Here is a 20,406-nt window from a genome sequence, read left to right on the forward strand (position 1 = left end):
ACGGCTGAAGACCGAAGGGTAATATTTATCAACATTAAATAGACACTTGGTGAAGTATGCATAAATATTTCTTCATATAAACAGAACATGAAATTAAATAGTTCAGAAACACAGACACCACTGAGCCCACACCCACTGTTGTCACCTGTAAACACCAGCTCACAGTGAACACAGAAGCAGCTTCTACCCCGGCCCGGGGTCCACGACCCGAGGCCCTGTACAGAGGTGAGATTTCTTCTCGACCCCCCCACCCCGCCCCCTCCCCTCCCGCTCCCCACACAGCCCCGGTGAAAGGAAAGGAAGGAACCCCAACAACTACAACAGTGACAAAAATGACAAGCCACGGTGGCACCCCCTCCCACCCACCCCCCTAGTACAACATTGAGCTTTTGGATCAATTCAAAGGAGATACAGAATCATTTTTTTCAAAAGGTTAAGGAAATCAACTTGAAGAAATACTTTTTAAAAAGTGTTAATACTTTCTTCGGAGGACAGGAGACTTCCCGAACCCCACTGTGACTGAGTGTTGCGCAAGGAACCCCGGAGAGCGCTGGCCACAGCTAGGTAATGCAGGGGGATGCCCTTTTGCATCTAGAAGGGGACAGGTAGCAGGACCTCCAACACCACGTTCTCCCCCCGCCCCCACAGTGTCACCGGGGCACTTTGCCATAGATATTGCTGCGTGTGACATTCAAGTGCAACATGATGAGTTTCAAGCAGCTGAGATAGCAGAAATTTTGTTGGGCAACATTGTTGGGCAACATTGAGATTTGGACAATTAGATTCAACCCTGTGGACGTGGTTCGTGGGTGGGGCTCACTCAGAGGGGCTCCAGTTTGCTGGAGCTCTGTCGAGATCAGCAAAGCACCCAGCTTACACGGCTTACACTCAAGAGTCTGGATGTGCGCTGCTGCATTCCCCGGGATGGTTTGTGGGGGAAAAAAAAAAAGCCCTGGTTTCCAAAATATCACACTGGGTTTATTTCACTTTTATGTTGTGTCAGGATCCTAGAGAACTTCAGTTATCAAAGTACTGAAAGCATATATTGCAAGAATAATTTGCCATCTCAGTGATTCCCAGTATATTATATACACTGTGTGTGTGTGCAGAAGTCTCTCTCTCTCTCTCACACACACACACATATATATATACTTGTATATTTTTATTGGTACGAAACTGGAAATGCACGAAATAGTACTTTGCAAGAATCAAGTCCACAAGTGGAGTTGAACAACACACCAAAGAAGACGGGGAAGCTCTATTGGGACAAGAAGGTTCAGCTTTACAACGTATGAAGTAATTTCTGAACCTCTGATTCACTAGCCTGACATGTTCCCTGTGGGACCTGGATCGCCCTGCGTGGGCTCCTCGGAAGGAACGTGGCCCCGGGCTCAGCTAGTGATGGTCAGCTAAGATTTCCCGCACTAACGGGGATGCAGAGAACCCAGCAGACCGATTTGGGTGTGGAATTACTATGAAACATTTTTCCCCCCTCTTTGAGGGAAAAAAAACCAAAGTCTATTTCAGAATAAATTTCTTTATATTTAGGAATATGTTTTGTTTTGTTTTTTTGCTGACTTGGTGTCTTTCTATATTAAAATGGGTTTATTCACTGGGTCAGTAAACAGGCAGCTTCCTTCATATCTGGGTGATAAAAAGACAAACCCCTTTTGATCACCCCGGCAATCACCCTACTGCCGGCTGGCGCCCCCCGGAGGTCTGCGGGTGGATGCGTGCGCATGGCCGCCACGCTGGGCCGAGCCCCCCCTACAAGGCCTGCTCGGGCACGCGCTTGTGGAAGATGACGGACTGTCTCTGCTGGTACTGCTGCTTCCGCCGCCGCCGCCGGTCGCACTGGCAGAGCAGCAGCATCTTGAAAGTGGTTCGGAATGTTTTGTTACACAGCGCATAGCACACGGGGTTCACGGTGCTGTTGATGTAGCACAGCCAGTAGCCCAGATTCCAATAGGTTTTGGGTATGCAGCTATCACAAAAGGTGTTCACCAGAACCATGATGTTGTACGGGGTCCAGGTGATGATGAAGGCCAGCAAGATGGCACTGAGCGTCTGCGCCGCCTTCTTCTCCTTGATGAGCGACATCCGCTTCCGCTTGGTGATCTGGCTTCGGGTCTTCAGAGCAAACCTCTTGGCCAGAGTGGCCTCCTTGAAGGACAGAGGTAGAGTGGCCGTGGACTTGCCCACCGAGGAGTTGGCCTCCGACGCCTTGGCTGTGTCCACGGTGGACTCTAGCTGGATGGGGAGCTTGGAGAAGCTTTTCTGGAAGCCGGCGCCATCGTCCATGCTCTTCTGGGCCTGCAGCTTGCTGGCTTTCCTCTGTGGGTCGGCTGCCCCCAGCGCCTGGTCGGGCACCTGCAAGTTGTCCGAGGAGGGTAGCTTGGTGGAGTTGAGGATGGTGCTGTGCCCGGGCAGCTTGAGCACGATGGAGTAGATGGCGCGGGTCTCAGAGCCGATGTCCTCCTCGTCGGAAGAGGCCGAGTTCTCCAGGGAGGCGGCTGCGTCGTTGTTATTCCAGCTGTCGCTGCTGCTGTGGTCGGGGTCCATCTGCTCCGCGCTGGGCTTCCAGCTCTTGGTGGCGAACCAGAAGTGGCAGCCCCCGTACTTCCTCCGGGTCGAGCGTTTCAGGCTCTGCTGCTGCAGCTCATAGCTGCTGCAGCTCCGAGAGCTGCCCGTGGGGTGGACAAAGTTCTCGGCCTCTGCATCTGTCCCCGAGGCCTGCAGCCCAGCGAGCTCTTTGGTACGTTTCTCGGTCTCCTTATAGATTCTCCAGTATAAAATAGTCATGATGGTGACAGGCATGTAGAAGGCGGCGATGGCCGTCCCGAACGTGATGGTGGGCTCGCTGAGGAACTGGATGAAACACTCGCCGGGTGGCACCGTCCTCTTCCCGACAAAGTACTGCCAGAACAGGATGGCCGGGGCCCAGAGGACAAAGGAGATGACCCATGCCAGGCCGATCATCACGCCAGCTCGTTTTGTCGTTCGTTTGGCTCTGTACGTGAGCGGCCGCGTGATGGAGAAGTACCTGTCAAAGCTAATGACCAGAAGGTTCATGACCGAGGCATTGCTGGCCACATAGTCAATGGAGAGCCAGAGGTCGCAGGCCAAGTTTCCTAAAGCCCACCGATTCATGATGATGTAAGTGGTAAACAGGTTCATGGAAATGACCCCAATAATCAGATCGGCACAGGCCAGACTTAAGAGGAAGTAGTTATTGACCGTCTTCAGCTGCTTGTTGACCTTGAAGGCCACGATCACCAGGATGTTGCCGATGATGGTCACCAAGGCCAGGACACCTGTTAAGAAGGCGATGAAGACCACCTGCCAGATGGTGTGGCCTCCCAGCGGGTCACTGGTGGTGTCATTGGCAGAGGAGAAATTCCCGGCCGCCCGAGAGATGTTGTAGCTGCCAAGGTGAGTGGCTGTGCCTGGGGGCAGCCCAGCATCTGAGGGGCTATGCACCCAGGGCGAGCTGATGTTTGGAAACAAAGGTGAGGTTGTACTGTTAGTGTGCCAGCTCATTGTGATTCTCGGACATAGTCTGGGGAGAGAAGAGAGAAGAAGCGCCATTAGGAGAATGTCTGCCTTCTTTGGATTGGTTCTTTGCACTGCACAACTTTTAAAACCCATGGGAGACCTCTGACATGAGGCTTACTCTCAGGCCAGAAACATCCAGCTCTTTCTCTTACTTGAAAGGTGAGGGGCCTGGAGCTAGGGGAGACCAATCTGAGCACAGTTAGCAGGTGACATGCACCTGCTTGTGCCTTGTTCTTTCCATCCACACTCTCCCTATTTCTAAGCTATTCCACCTACACTTCCACGTCATGCGCTCCCCCAACAAAATCTTCCTTCTCTTATTTTAAAGAGAAAGGGGGAAAGAGGAGATGTGTCTGTGCTGCTTATGTGATACACTGGTCTTAGTCACCTGCATTTAGTCCGGCCAGACCCGGGCCTCTCCCAGGCTGGAGGCGTACGCAGTGTTAGGGAGTCGGCAAGCGTTTAAGCCTCCCTGGGCATGAGAAGCCTCATCCCGGAACAAGGGAGGAAACGGGTGTGAATCACTACACACTGGGTCACCTCAAGACGTGGCTAGAGAAGCAGCGTGTTGGTTCTGTGTAACGGTTGATAACAGTATACACGGCAGCTGTTATCTGCTTGATAATATGAAGTAGCTTTGCCAGAATATTCTGTACTGACCAAACCAAGTTTTGGATATTTCCAGTATTTGGACAGTTTCCCTTCGGTGACGAGAAAGTATTTTAGCACCCACACGCACACGTTTGTGTACAAAGGCTTGCAGAACTTCAGCTAGTTCCTTCAAACGCTTGTTAACCAAAATACATAAATAAGTGAGATGCTCCAGTGAGAACATCACCAGGAAGACCTCCAGGCTGTCTTGGACAGCTCTGGGTGGGACCCACCTTCTCCCCTTAGATTGCTCACATCAGCAGTCACGGTGCACTTGACCCAAAATCCTTCCTCAACAAGTGTCATCCTGTGAATTCAGCATCGATAATCCTAGCACAAGACTCTTGGGAGCACTTGTGTTGTGTTTAGGCTCTTAATCTAAACAGGGTTCAACTGTAAACTGTCACATACGAGCAGGTACACATATCCCCTGGCAAGAGCCCCACATCAAGTCTTTCCACAGAGAGCCATCAGATTCACACGCCGCCTTCTGGAGTGGCCTCAGCGAGTGGCAGGAGAGCTTTGCAGTCCTAAAGGAAGGTCAGCCACTTCCTGGGGGTGACTTAACTATTTTGGTGAACCACGTGCCTCATAGACAAATAAGAATGAAACATTCTGCTTAGTGAAATAAACTGTTGAGAACTTTAACCTAGAATTCAATAGTAAGTGGTCAAAGAGACTTTGTTTTTCACTGAAATGTTTTAATATATGTCCGGGGCTTAGTACGGAGCCTGACACAGAGCAATGTGCGACAGAAGCGTCACGTCTATTGTTATCTTACTCCTCTTCTTCTTGAACAATGAACTCACTTTGCTCTGGCTTTCAGGATGCCCAAAGCCCAACACAGTGCAATAATAAGTGATCCAAAGAGAATATAGATCGGACACTTCCTACGTGACAGACATTGTGCAAATCACCACATGCTTATCTCATTGAATCCTTAAAATAATCACATTTTATGAGAAATGGAGACACGGAGAGTTAAGTAATGTGTCCAGAGATCAGGCCGATGCATGAGGGAGGAGGGGGGAGAGATTCTCACCCAGATCATCTCGAGCCCTCCCACTCTGAGTCGCACTGTGATGTTTCTCTAACTCTCCACCGGTCTATCCAGATGCCGCATACAACTAGCCTGTTCCAACTGGCTAAAATGTGTTATCTGCCTCCTTAAAGTAGAGTTAAGGTGCATTAAAAATTAGATGAGATTCCATTTGTCACCTAAAAGATGAGCAAAATATAAATGATTGGAGGCAGGCAGTGTGGACAGGTGTGAAGGACAGAATTTCGTGGTCGTGGCTACAGTGTAAATTGGTCGACAATGTGACAGGTGATTTAGCAGCATCTGTCAGAATCATGCACAAATTCCCAGATCCCAGGAGCTGATGCATGTATGTGAGGTACTTATGTATTGTGGGTGTGTGTTTACCTACACATAAAATACCTAAGTGGTTGGACATACACAACATGCACATATAATTTTATATACACTTACATACATATATACACTTATATATATTTACTTCAGCACTATTTGAAAATAGCAAAAAAAAAATAGTCTAAATATTCTAACATATTGTTCTGTTACAGAAAAGAACACCTGTATAATCCAGAGATGAAATTCCCCACAAGGCACCGATTTCCAATTATGGGTGATGGATGGGGTTTTCTTCCTTACTTCTTTTCACTCCTGAGGGTTTTGTTGGGGCAGTCAACTTGCCGTTACCTCTAGCTCATTCCCACCAAGGACTGTCTGTATTTGGGAAATGCTACATGCTGTTGGGGTACTGGATTACATTGAGGGTTTCTTCCCAGATGCAAATGCAGGGTATCTATCTATCTCTGCCTCCACCTGCTTCCCAGGTTCCCACAGTCCCTACAGGGTGTCTGCCCATCTTCCCCGTCACACCTACAGCCACACGGATAGAGGAGAACAGACCCGTCTGAAACCAGACACCTCAGCTTGAAGTCCTGTCCTTGAGTTTAACAGCCACTTCCTCCTGGGGAGGCGAGGTGTCCTCCCCAACATGTGCCCACGAGTATTACTTTCTCCTTCCTACGACCACCCTTAGTCCTGCATTTCTCTCTGATCTGCCCCTTAGCCATGCTGATCTTCTACACACCTTCTGGACAGCTTTCTCTCCCCAGTGTCTTTCACTCCAAAGCTCCAAAGCTTCCTAGACATAGTGGCTAAGTTTCTTGTCCATGCTTGGTTTGGACTGCGACCCATACTACATTCTTCCCTCCCTCCCTCCTGCTCCCTGCTCCGGCCCCTGGGGTGTGCTCTGAATCTCACATGACCTCCCACAGCACCTTTTAAAATTCTTTTTTTGTCTTAAATTTTAAATTTTTTAGAAAGATTTTATTTATTTACTTGACAGAGAGAGATCATAAGTAGGCAGAGAGGCAGGCAGAGAGAGAGGGGGAAGCAGGCTCCCTGCCAAGCAGGGCGCCTGATGTGGGGTTCGATCCCAGGACCCTGAGATCATGACCTGAGCCAAAGGCAGAGGCTTAACCCACTGAGCCACCCAGGTGCCCTAAAATTCTTAAAACACCTTCTAAGTCTCTGCCATCCTGTCCCATGATGCTGATCATGTTCTGCTGACTAACTTTCACAGCTCCTGCCTTGCCGATTTTCTTATAAATAACTGTAATGGCCAGTAATCCCTGTGCTTTATGTTTGTGTTGATGATACGTCTCCTTTCCTCTTTGTTCTTCTTGTCAATGTCAGACAGTGGGTGTCTGCTCTGTGTCTTTCCTTCAGCCATCCTTTTGGAAATGCCCTGTCCTCCACAGTAAGTATTTCTGGAAGGGCATCCAGTACACGGTCCCTGACGCCTCTGCCTCAGCAGTGGGCCTGAAGAACATGCCAGCAGGAGCGGTAAGTTAAGGAGGGGAGCTGATACAGATTTGGGAAAGAGAGAGGGGAACTCTATGTTCTTGGGATTTTTAGGCACTGGTAACCCATTTATGTGCTCGTGGAAAATCTGAGAAGCAAGCAAATGTAGAGGAGAGAGATGGCAGGCAATGTGGAGCGTGGAGACAGCATGACCATGATGTCTTCTCAAAAAACCTGGACCTAGCAACTCCTGAAGTCAAGTTCCCCCTTGACTTTGCAGGTTGTGGGAGCCAACCATTTCCTCTGTTGCCTTCACTGCTGAGGCAGGTTATTGCCATCTGCCGCCCAAACGGTCCCAACTAACATAACCGCCACCCTCAACGTCAGCGCCTCTCACAGAACCACTGGTAACTTTAGGTCATTCGCACCGGTGCCACTGAATTCGGGAAGTCGGGACTCTCCCCTCCACAGACTTACCCCATAGATGAGATATGGCATCGGAATATAATAGTTTTTTAAAAGCACCACGTATTTTAGGCAATGTCAAATTGTTCCGTGCAAATTACAAACAACATGTCAAATCACATTATGTGTGTAAGAATTCAAGAGCCAAATAATTTGCTCAGCTGACCAATGTCAGTGGAGATTGTAAGTAGGGATTTTAGAAACATGCCTTAGAGCAATTCTTTTCTTTTGGTTCATTTCATGCTGTGATTCTGTAGAACACCACAAATTATACAATATTCCATTCCAATTGTCCCTTGTGAGAACACAGAATATAAAAGAAACCAGAGTTGAGTCCTACCCATGGGTGAGACCAGCTCTCTGTATTGGGTTCATTAGATACCCGCTCCGGGGCTCCTGGAACCTAGCGGCTTCTTGGCTAATCACTAGAAACTCTGTGAATCACACACTGTTAGGCAGGTGATCTTTGACCTAAATTCTTTGGCATGTCTACCAGTGGCCATTGTTCTCTTTATAATTCAAAACCAATTCAATATCAAATACCCCATAAAATTTCAGATAGGTGCTTTTTCTTATTTTAAAAATATTCCCGTTTCCTCCATCATACCACAGATATAGACTGTGAAATGAGCAGGATTTTTCCTGTTGCAAAAGGACCCTTCAAGGAGAGTGACCTGTCATCCCCCCATATGGTATAACATCCAAAGGACAATAATTAATAAGTTAATAGTTAATGATCATTCATTCACTCCAGATAACTATAATTGTCTCCTGATACCTTCATATGTGTGAAAGCAAAAAGGAGGATGTGAATCTGGCAGGTGAACATGTCATTGAAGAAAAAGCCTTCTGAGTAGGAAGTGGAAATTATGGGCAAAAGCACATTATTAAAACCTGTTATGACTTATAGCTACAAGGGGAGAAATGTCTAGGAAATCACGGGCACTCCTGTGATGCTATAAGACAATGAGATTCATGGAAATCACTTCTGTTAATAAATACGAGGCTATGGGTGCCTGGGCGGCTCAGTCATTAGGCGCCTGCCTTTGGCTTAGGTCATGGTCTCAGGGTCCTGGGATCCAGTCCCGCATCAGGCTCTTCACTCAGCAGGGAGTCTGCCTCTCCTTCTCTCCCTCCTCCTGCTTGTGTTCCCTCTCCCACTGTCTTTCTGTCAAATAATAAAATCTTTAAAAAAAAATGAAGCCGGTATTTTCATTAATAACTTTTTATTGGAAAGCAATGAAAGGTAGTTAAGAACCATGGTCTCAGAGCCTGTTTTTTTTGGGTCTGAGTTTGGGGTTGGCTGAGAAGGAGGGAATATTTGGCCAAAGGCCTAACTTCTCTGAGACCACACTTCTTACTCCGTAAAAATGGATTACCTATAGGGAACCACAAAGGACCCTGAAGAACCAAAACCATCGAGAAAGAAGAACAAAGCTAGAGAAAACACAATCCCTGATTTAAGTTTTTTAAAGTTGCTTTTTTTAAAGATTTTATTTATTTATTTGATAGCGATCACAAGTAGGCAGAGAGGCAGGCAGAGAGAGAGGGAAGCAGGCTCCCTGCTGAGCAGAGAGCCCAATGCGGGGCTCGATCCCAGCACCCTGAGATCATGACCTGAGCCGAAGGCAGAGGCTTAACTCACTGAGCCACCCGGGCGCCCCACAATCCCTGATTTAAAAAAAAGGTCACAAAGCCATGGTAATTAAGAGTATGAAACCAGCCTAAACAGACACACAGACCGGTGTCATCAGAAAGAGGGCTTACAAACATCCGTTTATATACGGTCAATTGATCTTTGACAGGGGAAGCCAAGAACACAACAAGAAAAGGACAGCCTCTTCCACAAAGGACCCCGGGAAGACCGGACAGCCGCAGGCGAAGGAACGAAACTGGACCCCAGTCTTATACCATACCCAAAAGTCAACACAAAACCAACACAAATGGACACAAGACTTGCACATAAGACCTGCGACTATAAAGCTCTCCTGAGGAAACACGGAGGAGGAGCTTCATGAAAGTCCTTGGCCATGCTTCCACAGAACTGAAATGAGCATCTTCGAGTGCTCTCAGCCCTCCCCTGTCCATTGTAGCGCTCTCAGACAGTAGCCGAGACAGAGAAACAAACTAGACATCGACGGACGGACGAACGGGTGAAGGAAATGCAGTGCGTGCACACGTGGACTACTTCTCAGCCTTCGAAAAGGAAATGTGACAATATGGGGGAACCCAAGGACGTGGTGCTTCGTGAGATAAACCAGTCCCATAAGGGCAAATACCACATGAGTCACCTATGTGGGGCGTCGGAAACAGCAGAACGCAGAGAAGCGGAGAGTGGATGGGCCTAGCCAGATGTGGGGGCAGCGAAGGACAAGAAACCCCGTACTCGGGATACACGTGATACAAGGTGAGTCCGGGCCGCACACGCCAGCGCTGTCTGCAGCTAACAGACCTGCAGTGTGTGGTGAAATTCTTTTCAGGAGGTAGGTCTCATGTTAAATGCTCTTATCGCAAGAAAAACAAACGGGACCCCGGGAAGGCCAGCCCCCCCCCCCCCCACCCCGTGGGTTATGAAGAGTGCAAGAAACATGTGGTGAGCTAATTCTTGGAAGTCTTCCCTGATCGGCTGCGTGCCTTCCACCACGGCCAACCTCTCAGGTCCTCAGCGTAGGGTTGTAACTGCAGGAACTCAGGGAGACCGTGCTCAAAGTTTGCTTTTTATTGTATTTATTTGAGAGAGAGAGACAGAGACAGAGGGAGCAGGGGACAAGCAGATGCCCCACTGAGCAGGGAGCCGGGCGTGGGGCTTGATCTCATGACCCTGGGATCATGACCTGAGCCGAAGGCAGAGGCTTTAACCCACTGAGCCACCCAGGCCCCCATTTAAGTTGGCTTTTTAAAGTTGACTTGAAACACTCTGGTAGAGACAGAGCTTACAACACTAGAGTCTTTAAACACCAAGGAACGGTGTACTGGCCCAAACAGTACAGTAAAACAGGTGCCTCCTCACCCCGTTAAGGAAAATGCACTGCTACGACTATGAAAAGGTGACTCAGCTATCAATCCCATGGAAAAAGTCTGTGCACCACAAGCTAGCAATTTAATCTCTAGGTGACTGTCCTCTAGAAAATCTTGCATATAGTCATATACAAGGGGGGTTACGTAGGATGTTTGCTGAAGCATGTGTTGTCATGACAAAAATCAGGAAAAGAGCATCAGTTTGACAGTGGCTAGAAAACATCTGGTAATAAAGGGAAATACAGCAGAAAAAAAGCTAATTTACCGATCAATCAATCTATGTATCTATCAATCATCTATTGACTTAAACATAAGCCAATATGTTTCTCATGAAGCTATAATTTCCAGAAGAAAACACAGGAGATAAGCTTCATGACTCTGGTCTTGGCAATGCTTTCATGGCTGGATACATACATATACAGAAAGTTACAGATGTACACATAAATAGGAAAGTTTCAAAAGCTCTAAAAATATGTTGTTGAATAAGAAAAAACAAGTTGTGGGTGATGAATAAACATGATATGATTTAGGTAGCAACAAAACACATACAAGAACAGCGTGTATCATATATAGATATTTGTGTGCTTGAAAGTCCCATAAAAAGACAAGGATGCCAATCGCACATTGGCGGTGACATCTTGGATGGGGAAGATGACAACGGTGAGGAAGACGGACAAAGAGGGCTTCAGCTTGACCTGTAATGTCCCTGAGGAGAAAACTACACGTTTCCAAAGCCAGAGGGAGGCAGGGAAGAGAGCGGAGGGGAAGAGCCTGGAATCTTGCCCTCCACCCCGAGCCTGGTTCTCCAGGAGGACAGGCGATGGTAGATAGTAAACGGATGTTGTAAACCGTTAAGTGTGTGCTGATTCCTGGTGCGGGATGGGGCCTGAAAACAGAAGTTTAACTTGTTACATAAAAGTAAAATTCCTGGGGGGCTCCTGGGTGGCGCCTGGGTAGCTCTGTGGGTTAAAGCCTCTGCCTTCGGCTGGGATCGTAGTCCCAGGGTCCTGGTATAGAGCCCCGTGTCAGGCTCTCTGCTCAAGAGGGAGCCTGCTTTTTCCTCTCTCTCTCTCTGCCTGCCTTTCTGCCTACTTGTGATCTCTGTCTGTCAAATAAATAAACGAAATCTTTAAAAATAAGTAAAATAAAGTTCCTGGGACACCTGGGTGGCTCAGTTGGCTGAGCACCCAACTCTTGATTTTGGCTCAGGTCATGATCTCAGGCTCATAGGATTGAGCCCCGCATCCAGCTCCGTGCTGGGCATAGAGCCTGCTTGAGATTCTCTCTTCCTCTCCCTCTGCCCCACCCCTTGCAATTTCTCTCAAAAAAAAAAAATCTCTCTCTCTATATATATAATAGGGGCGCCTGGATGGCTCAGTGGGTTAAATCCTCTGCCTTCGGCTCAGGTCACGGTCCCAGGGTCCTGGGATCGAGCCCCGAGTCGGGCTCTCTGCTCAGCAGGGAGCCTGCTTCCTCCTCTCTCTCTGCCTGCCTCCCTGCCTACCTGTGATCTCTGTCTGTCAAATAAATAAATAAAATCTTTAAAAAAATATATATAATAAAGAAAAATTAAAAATAAAATTCCTTACTCCCTTATCAGTGTATTAATGGCCTGAAAAGATGATATATACTTTATGAGTAAATGATTCATATCCTGTCTGATACAGTAAATCCTAGTCCTTCCGTCAGTCCTGGACCTTCACTCCCCGCCACTGTAGGGAACTTTCTTCCCTTCGTTTTTCAGAGGGGACCTTCACAATGGCCATGCCTCTGCACAGCACTCATCTTCTATCCCCAGCCCCGTGGGGTACATTTCTGGTGTCCCTGTTCTCTTCACAATGAGGTCAGATCTAGTCAGGGGGTGTCCGGATATGGCCAGGGAACACCATTGCCTCCCCCTCCTCCCAACTTTCACTCAGGTTCCAGTACCTGAGACATTTTCCATAACCTTCTCCCTGCCTCTGTGCCAGATTCCTCTTCCTCTTCTTCTTCTTCTTTTTTTTTTTTAAGATTTTATTTATTTATTTGACAGACAGAGATCACAAGTAGGCAGAGAGGCAGGCAGAGAGAGAAGAGGAAGCAGGCTCCCTGCTGAGCAGAGAGCCTGATTTGGGGCTTGATCCCAGGACCCTGGGATCACGACCTGAGCCGAAGGCAGAGGCTTTAACCCACCAAGCTACCAAGGCGCCCCTCAGATTCCTCTTCTTGAAAGCATCTTCGTGCCTTGGAGGCCCAGCAGTGGACGTCTGGCTGGTATGACATCCGAGGAAAGTGATCACAATGTCAAGAAAAGCCTTCCATAGATATATCTAAAAATACTTATTGGAAGTGAAGATCGCCTAATGTCTTTCCTCATATGCATCTGCCATTTTATTCCGAAGAACCAGGGGTCCTGGATGAGATCCGAATGAAATGATCAATGTGGGCTTTCTGTTTACAGTGTAGTCTCTGAGAGGAGGATGGGATTCCCTGGCACCATCCTCTTCCTCGTCCTGACCCAACAGCCTCCAAGCTGTAGAGCTTGTCCGTTTCTAATCAAGGGACTTCATAATCTTTGCTCACTGGATTGACTCTTGCTGGTGAGGAGACCGAAGGGAAGCCGTGCTTTTCAACTCAACACGATCCTGCCAGTGGGTGTTGACTTGAACGCCTTCACTCCTTGATTCTGGGAGGGAGGCCCTTGCCTTCCATGTGGATTACTCACATCTGTGTATCTGTAGCTCGGCTCTTGAGTTCCTCTCTGAGTGTATATTTTTCCAGACCGTTTAAAAAACGTGTTCATATATGTGGTCATGACGTAAGATGGGATCTGAACTGTGGGCGGTGGTCAGCAGCATCTGAAAGCCACCACCGTGGGCAGCTTGGTCTCTTTTATTAATATTTAAAATGAGAAAAGGAACCAAAATGGGGCTAAGTATTTAAGGTTACAAAGTTTAAGGGGAAGTGAAGGATGGCTCTGAGAAACCTACTCCCCATTAGTGGTAGAAAATGTTTTCTGGGATTATAAGTCCGTAAAATAGCTGGATAGCATTTTAAAATTTAAAAAGTGTAAATATCCAATCTGAAAACCCATGTGCCAGTTCTTAGAGAAACCTGAGAGGCCAGTGTAAGTGTGAGGTATGTTTCTAATGATGGATTCTTAGAGACAAAAGTCCTTCCTTTCTATACACCGTCCTGGCATTACCTGTTCTGGAAAAAAAAAAAAAAAGGACTGGGGGCTGTCAACGTTTATACCTCCTGGAATGATGAAAAATGAGCAAATTAATATCTTCCAGAGGTCTAAATTAATTCCATCTCTATTATTCTTACCACTATTACTGTAATTTTGAAAAACAGCCAAAAATCATGCAAAACCCCCAAAATACCTCTGCAGTTCACAACCATGCCCTTTCCCTAAGATCAGTTATTTGGTGCTGCCTCCGTATCCCGAACCCGGACAGTCACCATTCACCACCGTCTGAGGCAGCTAAAGGGACTTTCCGCAAAGCTGTTGGCCGGGATGACGCAACACCAGAGCCAGCCACTAGGTGGCAAAGTCGACTCGAAGAACAAGTTCTGTGGCAGGTGAGGAGAGGCAGCGAGTTTCCCCAGGCTGGGGACGGGGAACCTCCGCTTAGCTCAGTCGCACAGTCCGTGGAGGATATCAAAGAGGGTCAGCAAACCCTCTGCAATCAAACGTGTCTTTTAAGGGAATCCAGCCTTTGCAGACTCGCACAGTCAGAACCAAACTCTGTGAACTGAGCTCTTGTTATTCGTTCGAGCTGCCAGGAGGAAAGATGTGCCCTAATATGGAGCATTTGCTCATGTCGCGAACAGAACATTCCGGAATGCCAAAATGGGAATCAAATTCCACTTAAAAAAAAAAAAAAAGACAAAGCTTGTTTTTAAAGAGTCGATGTATCATGCTGCCTCCCTTGGTTGCTGCCTTTCAGAGGTTTTTATGCAATTTGACCACAGAAATGAAGGACGCTTGGCAAAGTGTTTGCATCTCTGCTGTTTATGCACAACAGTGGCTGTTGAAATCACAGGGTTTTACCTCAAAACCAAAAGTCTACATTGGACCCACGCTCTGCATCAGCACTCTCAAGCCCCAAACCTTTTGTTAATAGAATTTCCAGCAAAACAGCAAGAAAGAGAAATCAAATGAGAAGTAGTTCTAATTGAAACACACATCAAGCCCCTTTACCCTGAGGGGCCAACTCCTTACCCCCTTACTGTCCTTACTGTTTTCTCAGGGAAAACGAGGGAAGAAGTGTGGCCGGATCCTGCCCACAGCAGACCTTCAGGATCCAAGATTCACTTATGATTTCTACGAACAATGGGTAAGAACAGTGCTTGAGAACTGAGATCAAAGCTAATATAATTGCAGAAATAATGCTGATGAATAAAAATCTAGTGAAAGCGGTCATTTGGACTATGTATTTCTAACATGTACACTGCAAGGACAGCTGGCAAAGGACATTCTTTTGGCTTGATATTTATGTTTTAGGATTGCTTGAAGGTAAGCTAGTTATGATTTCTTTTCAAGATCCGTATTTATCAGAGTATTTTTATATCGACATATTTCCTGTATCTGATCTGCTTTTAGCCTTCAGCCTATTTGCATATCCCCTTGTGTCCCCCAGTTCCCACACGTACTGAACACTGCAAAGGGGGCAGCAGTCACTAGGAAGGCATGCAGACAAGGGTGCCCCGAGTCTTTCACATCAGAGTCAGGAGACATGTACCTTCTGCCCTGTGAGCAGCTGCCTGAGCACTGGGATCCTGCTTCCTCGTCTATAAAATGAGAATTATCCTAGTTGAGAATTAGATAGAATGTGTAGAAAACACTCAGCATAGCCTGACTGGCCCGTAGCAGTTCCTCAACACCAGTAGGAATGATAAGTTTCTGTGGTTGTTCGCTTGATTTTATAGAACGGCTTTTTCAAGGCTAAACGAGAGCCAAGCTTTGTTGAGTTCTAAACCCAGGGCGACTTTGCCCCCACGGGACACTCGGCAGTGTCTGGAGACATTTTTCTTGTCCCCGGTTGCCGACAATGTGCTCCTGGTGCCTAGGGGGTGGGAGGGAGATCACAGATGCTGATACACCCCTACAAGGCACCAGATTCTCCCTCTACCCGGGGAGAATTACCCGGCCCAAGAGGCCAGTAGGGAAAACAGAGATCCAGAAAACTGGAGCATCCCATTTTCCAAGAAAATCTGGACCCTGTCCTGGCCCTTAACCCAGCAAACTCCCTGGCAAAGTCTCTTCAAGCATCAGATGACGTTTAATTCCTCTGGAAATCACACTCTCCAACCTCCCCTCCCCTGCACCCCACCCCAGCTGGAACCAACCTTGTCCTACTTTGTTCAGCTGTGATCTGAGACAGCCCACACGTTTGATTGCTTACTGCATGCATCAGGCTGGGGACACGGTTCCTGCTCCCCGGAAACCACTGGTTGGAGACACCATCAACTACGCTGTCGTAGCGACAGAAGGACTACTGTCCATAATCATCTTTGCTTGAGGCATCGAGGAGGTGGCCAAGCAGAGGATTTCTGATACATCTCAAGAAGGAAAATGCCAGGCTGCCAAGCAGGAGAGAAAGAGCACGGCATTCCAAGTGGTGGGAACAGCCTATGCGAAGTGTTGCAGGCATACACCCCCCCACGTTCCCATCAGAGTGCAAGGTGTTTCAATTTTTCTCTCTCGATACACCTCCTTGGGGGAAGGTTCCATCTTCTCCCACTTGAGGTTTTACTCTGAGATCTGCCACAGTTTCTTTCCCCCAGCAGACCCAGAAGTGTTGCCTCCACTCCCACATAACTGGGATGAACACAGTTATACTTAGGGCAGGAGAGCTGGTGACGGGAGGGCTCTAGGAGGGGATCAGGTGCAGGGCAGGCAGGAAGGCAGAGATTGAGGCTGCATGGTGAGCGGCTGCTGGAAGGGAAGGCAAGCGGCGGGCTCCGGAGGCGGCGGCAGGGAAGGCTGAGAAAACACTCGGCACTCTCATGGCCACCTCGACCACTCCCAGTTCTGTGCCACTCAGCGGGGGTAACTCAACAAGATACACAATCCGTGCAGTCCGGTTTTTGGGGACAGGAAGGAGGTGTGGCTGGGAAAGAGGAGTCCCCATCATCAAGGGGCTGAGCTTCTTCTGCTGTGGAGAAAGAGGAGTTCTCAGCCACCCTGTCCCTTCAACTGTCCCTCTGTCATGGGCACAAGGCAAATCCAGTCTCGTGGGAAAGCAAGCACCACAGATCATTTTGTGACTGTCCTTTTGCTGTCCCTGACCATACTCTGGACCTCACACAGGTGACATTCCTCACATCCCTTGAAGGCGCTGGGAGGGAGGTGATTGGGTGTGGGTCCTGCCTTGTCATTTCTGAGTGTGGGACCTCCGAAACCCTCAGGAACCACAGCAGGAATAATAACACTGCTTGGTCGTTAAGCACATTCGAGGAGAAAATAAAGCAAGGGACACAACTGCCATCACCCAGCAGGTGTGTAAAAAGGGGGCCTTTCTCTCCGACTGCATGGTCACACCCAGACCTGAAGTCCCAGGCACGCACTGGTCACTGATGGCCACTCAAACATTTGATGTGTCGTTTCTTGTATCTATACATCTTCATTTTACTACTAGGTTGTAAATTGTAAATTCTTGGGGGCAACGTGGAAAGACATATTTACACTTTTTTTTTGGAGTTTCCAAGTCTTAGAATTCATAACCATGATAGAATTGTAAAACGGATCCTCTGTAGGTAACACATTCAGTGGGTCAATATTTGATGCATATGGTCGCATTAATAATATTCACTTTTTATCATTTTTAAAAAGACTTGATTTTATTTTATTAGAGGAAGAGAGAGTGAGCAGGGGGAAGGGCAAAGGGAGAGGGAGAGAAAGCCAGACAGAGAAGCAGGCTCCCCGCTGAGCACGGAGTCCAATATGGGGCTTGATCTCAGGAGCCTGGGATCCTGACCTGAGCTGGAGGTAGACACTTAACCAACTGAGCCACCCAGGTGCCCCTCACCTTTTCTTACAAAAGCAGATGAGGCAAGAGAAAGACATAGCAAAATTGTGATTCCTCTCAGTAACTTGAAAGCAAAAACCCCTTAAGATCAAATGAATTCTACAAAGCAGAGCAAGAGACAGAGAACGGGGAGAGTTAATCTCCAGTTACAGGAAAAAAGCGAACACGCTGGCAAGACGGCTCTGGGATGCTCGGTGAAGAGTGCACGCGTGGCCGAGACATTCCCTGGCATTGCGGGAGGGAGGAAACAACGGAAAGGAACACAAGACCCCACAATTTTCATTTAATTTCTACTGTCCTTTCAGGGACTTGTCTTCTAAATTCTCCTCTCAAGGCTTTAAAGACAAACATCCTAATGACCCGGGGCTGTGGGTTTTGACCTCCATTTCCTCCCACTACTGCCATGGGGACCGTCTGTCCGTTATGGGGCCAGGTGCTCCGGCAGGTGTGGGTGTACAAACTCGTGTATCCCTCATGGTCATCCCAGGGGGGCGGTGGGCCTTTCACCTGAAGCTCGAGGAAGCACATGCACTTGCTGGTGCAAAGATTTGCCCGGGTCCCCCAGCTAATTGCAAGATGCAGATGCAGCCGGACCCCCATCTTTTCCTAGCCTCAACCCTCCTAGTGGGCCTGTTACGAACAGGCAACTTCCAAATAACACCTCTAAGTGTATAAAGCATAAATCTGGTCCTCTTGCCCTTGTCTCTCTCGCTCCCAGACCCTAGAGGTAACGACTTAGGTCACAGTTTATTTAGTAAGTTAGATGAATGAATGTGTCCTTCCAAAATGTGTTCACTTGTGAAACTATAAATATATGTTTTTAAGCATTTACTGTGTGTGAGGCTCTGCTCTCTATGTTTATACATATTTGAAGCCATTTAATCCTCATGACAATCCTGTGAGTTAAGAGTCTTATATTCAGGGGTGCCTGGGCGGCTCAATCGGTTTGGTGGCTGCCTTCGGCTTGGGTCATGATCCCAGGATCCTGGGATCGAGCCCCGCATCGGGCTACTTGCTCTGTGGGGAGCCTGCTTCTCTCTCTGCCTTTGCCTGCCTGCCTGCCGCTCCCCCTGCTTGTGCTCGCTCTCTCTTACTATCTCTCTCTGTGTCAAATAAATAAAATCTTAAAAAAAAAAAAAAACTCTTTTACTTAAAGGCCAGCTGAGAAAATGAGTGTCACAGAGAGGTTAAGTGAGTAGGACAGGGTCACACAGCCTCTAGGTGACAGAGTTAAGATTTGAACCCAGGCAGTCTAACCCAAGATAATGCTCCCAGCCCCCCCAGTGTGTATTATGTTGTCTGTCTTGCTATTTTTTTTCATTTAACAATATATCATGGATACCTTTCTTGTTCAGTGCAAACATATCTATGTCACCAGGCTTAAAAGGAGCCCAAGAACATAAAGAGGGACCATCTGGGATTCACTCACACCTATGACCTCGACTCAAATAGAGTTTTCAGAGCAGGAAAGTGCATGAGACACAGTGTCTGCTAAAGATCCTAACTCCTTTTAAGTGAAATGTTGCAGAAAGCAGTGGGAGTGTGGCCAGTGCAAAGCTCTAAGATCCCCTGGGAAAGAACATGGCTGTTTCCAGACTCATTTTCCCCAGTTGCTCCCCTGGAATCCTAGTAAGAAGGCAAAGGGCCCTGTGTCCTCGCTCACGGCCCCTGGCCACTGACTGTCCGGCCCGCATCACAAGGCCGTGCAGAAAATCACACTGATGAACAGACACAGGAGGACCCTGATGGTGAAGATGCAGGGGCCTCGGAAACACCGACCCCCAAGAACAGTGGCAGATAATGCTGATGAAAGAAAATGGAAATTAAATTCTTCAAGTACATAAAGCGTAGAAAAGGGACTGCTATGTTGAAAGTACTTCCTTTCTGTGAAAATGAAACAAGGGGAACAGAAACTGTGAGAATTAAATAAAGTAGCAAAATGTATATTTTGGCAGAGCCCAGACAATTAAATATTAGAAAACAATGATCTCTTGTTTTGGATTTCCTGAAACCAAATGGAAAGTAGAACTCATATCACTATTAATTCTGGCTCCATGGGATTAAAAACAAAGGGGCAAAGGAGTAAGGTTGAAACAGTTCAACAAAACAGGGCGAATCCTTTTTCTAAAACTTGAGAGGAATACAGTTGGAAAAAATGAAATACCAGAAGTTTGAAGTCGATAAAATGAAAAGATGTATTTAGGCAGAAAAGAAGAAATTATCCTAGGAATTCGGAATAAACGCAGAACAAACTAAAACTTTGGGGTGAGTGTTGAGGTTTGGTGCCCAGAATTATTTTTAGAAATCCCCATCAAACTGCACATCCTCTGAGCCATCCCGCCACGTGCTGTCGGGGCTTCATTCAGGGGTCTAGGTGTGGAGGGTCCCCACCCCGATGAGTTCAGGAGCATCGGGTCTCCTACTGCCCCTGAGCTCCAGGAGTTGAGGGACAAGGAACGGCATCCAAATGCACGTATAACCCAGCAGGGGCGCAATTCAGGCCAGACCCACCTGATCGCACAGTGCGCACCCCAGGGGACCTGGACAGGTGACCTCCCATCTGAGGCTTGTGTTTCTCTTTCCTCAGGTAATATTCGTAAAGCGTATGCTTCCGTGCCCACGATGTGAGGTCTCTATCCGTGGTCCTGGTTAACCACATCTTCCTGTTGATCTACAAAGCGTCAAATGCTTTATAGAATTAATAGACCACCGTGGAGTGGCCATGCTTCTCTGAAGGACGAGATCAAGGTCATAAGGTAGGAACGAATGCCGGATGGTCCCTCCTTCTGTTCTCGGGCTCCTTTGAAGCCTGGGTGACATAGATACATTTGCACTGAACAGGAAAGATGTCCCTGATATCTTATT

At 47.7% G+C, this 20,406-nt stretch overlaps 1 protein-coding gene across 12 annotated transcripts in view; it reads right to left on the reverse strand.

Annotated features, from left to right (window-relative positions):
- Nucleotides 1-299: 299 nt before the first annotated feature.
- The window catches only part of CHRM3 (cholinergic receptor muscarinic 3), a 506,787-nt gene continuing 486,680 nt past the window's right edge, over nt 300-20,406 (reverse strand). For 10 of the 12 annotated variants that reach the window (XM_032314027.1, XM_032314022.1, XM_032314026.1 and 7 more), the window contains one exon: nt 300-3,559. In XM_032314027.1, the coding sequence (XP_032169918.1) occupies nt 1,768-3,540 (1,773 nt within the window). In that variant the 5' untranslated portion in view covers nt 3,541-3,559 and the 3' untranslated portion in view covers nt 300-1,767. Of the gene's footprint in view, nt 3,563-20,406 lie in introns of all 12 variants that reach the window. The other 2 variants (XM_032314023.1, XM_032314028.1) reach the window with 1 other exon arrangement.

This window comes from Mustela erminea, chromosome 14 (assembly GCF_009829155.1).
Source record: "Mustela erminea isolate mMusErm1 chromosome 14, mMusErm1.Pri, whole genome shotgun sequence".
Taxonomy (NCBI): domain Eukaryota; kingdom Metazoa; phylum Chordata; class Mammalia; order Carnivora; family Mustelidae; genus Mustela; species Mustela erminea.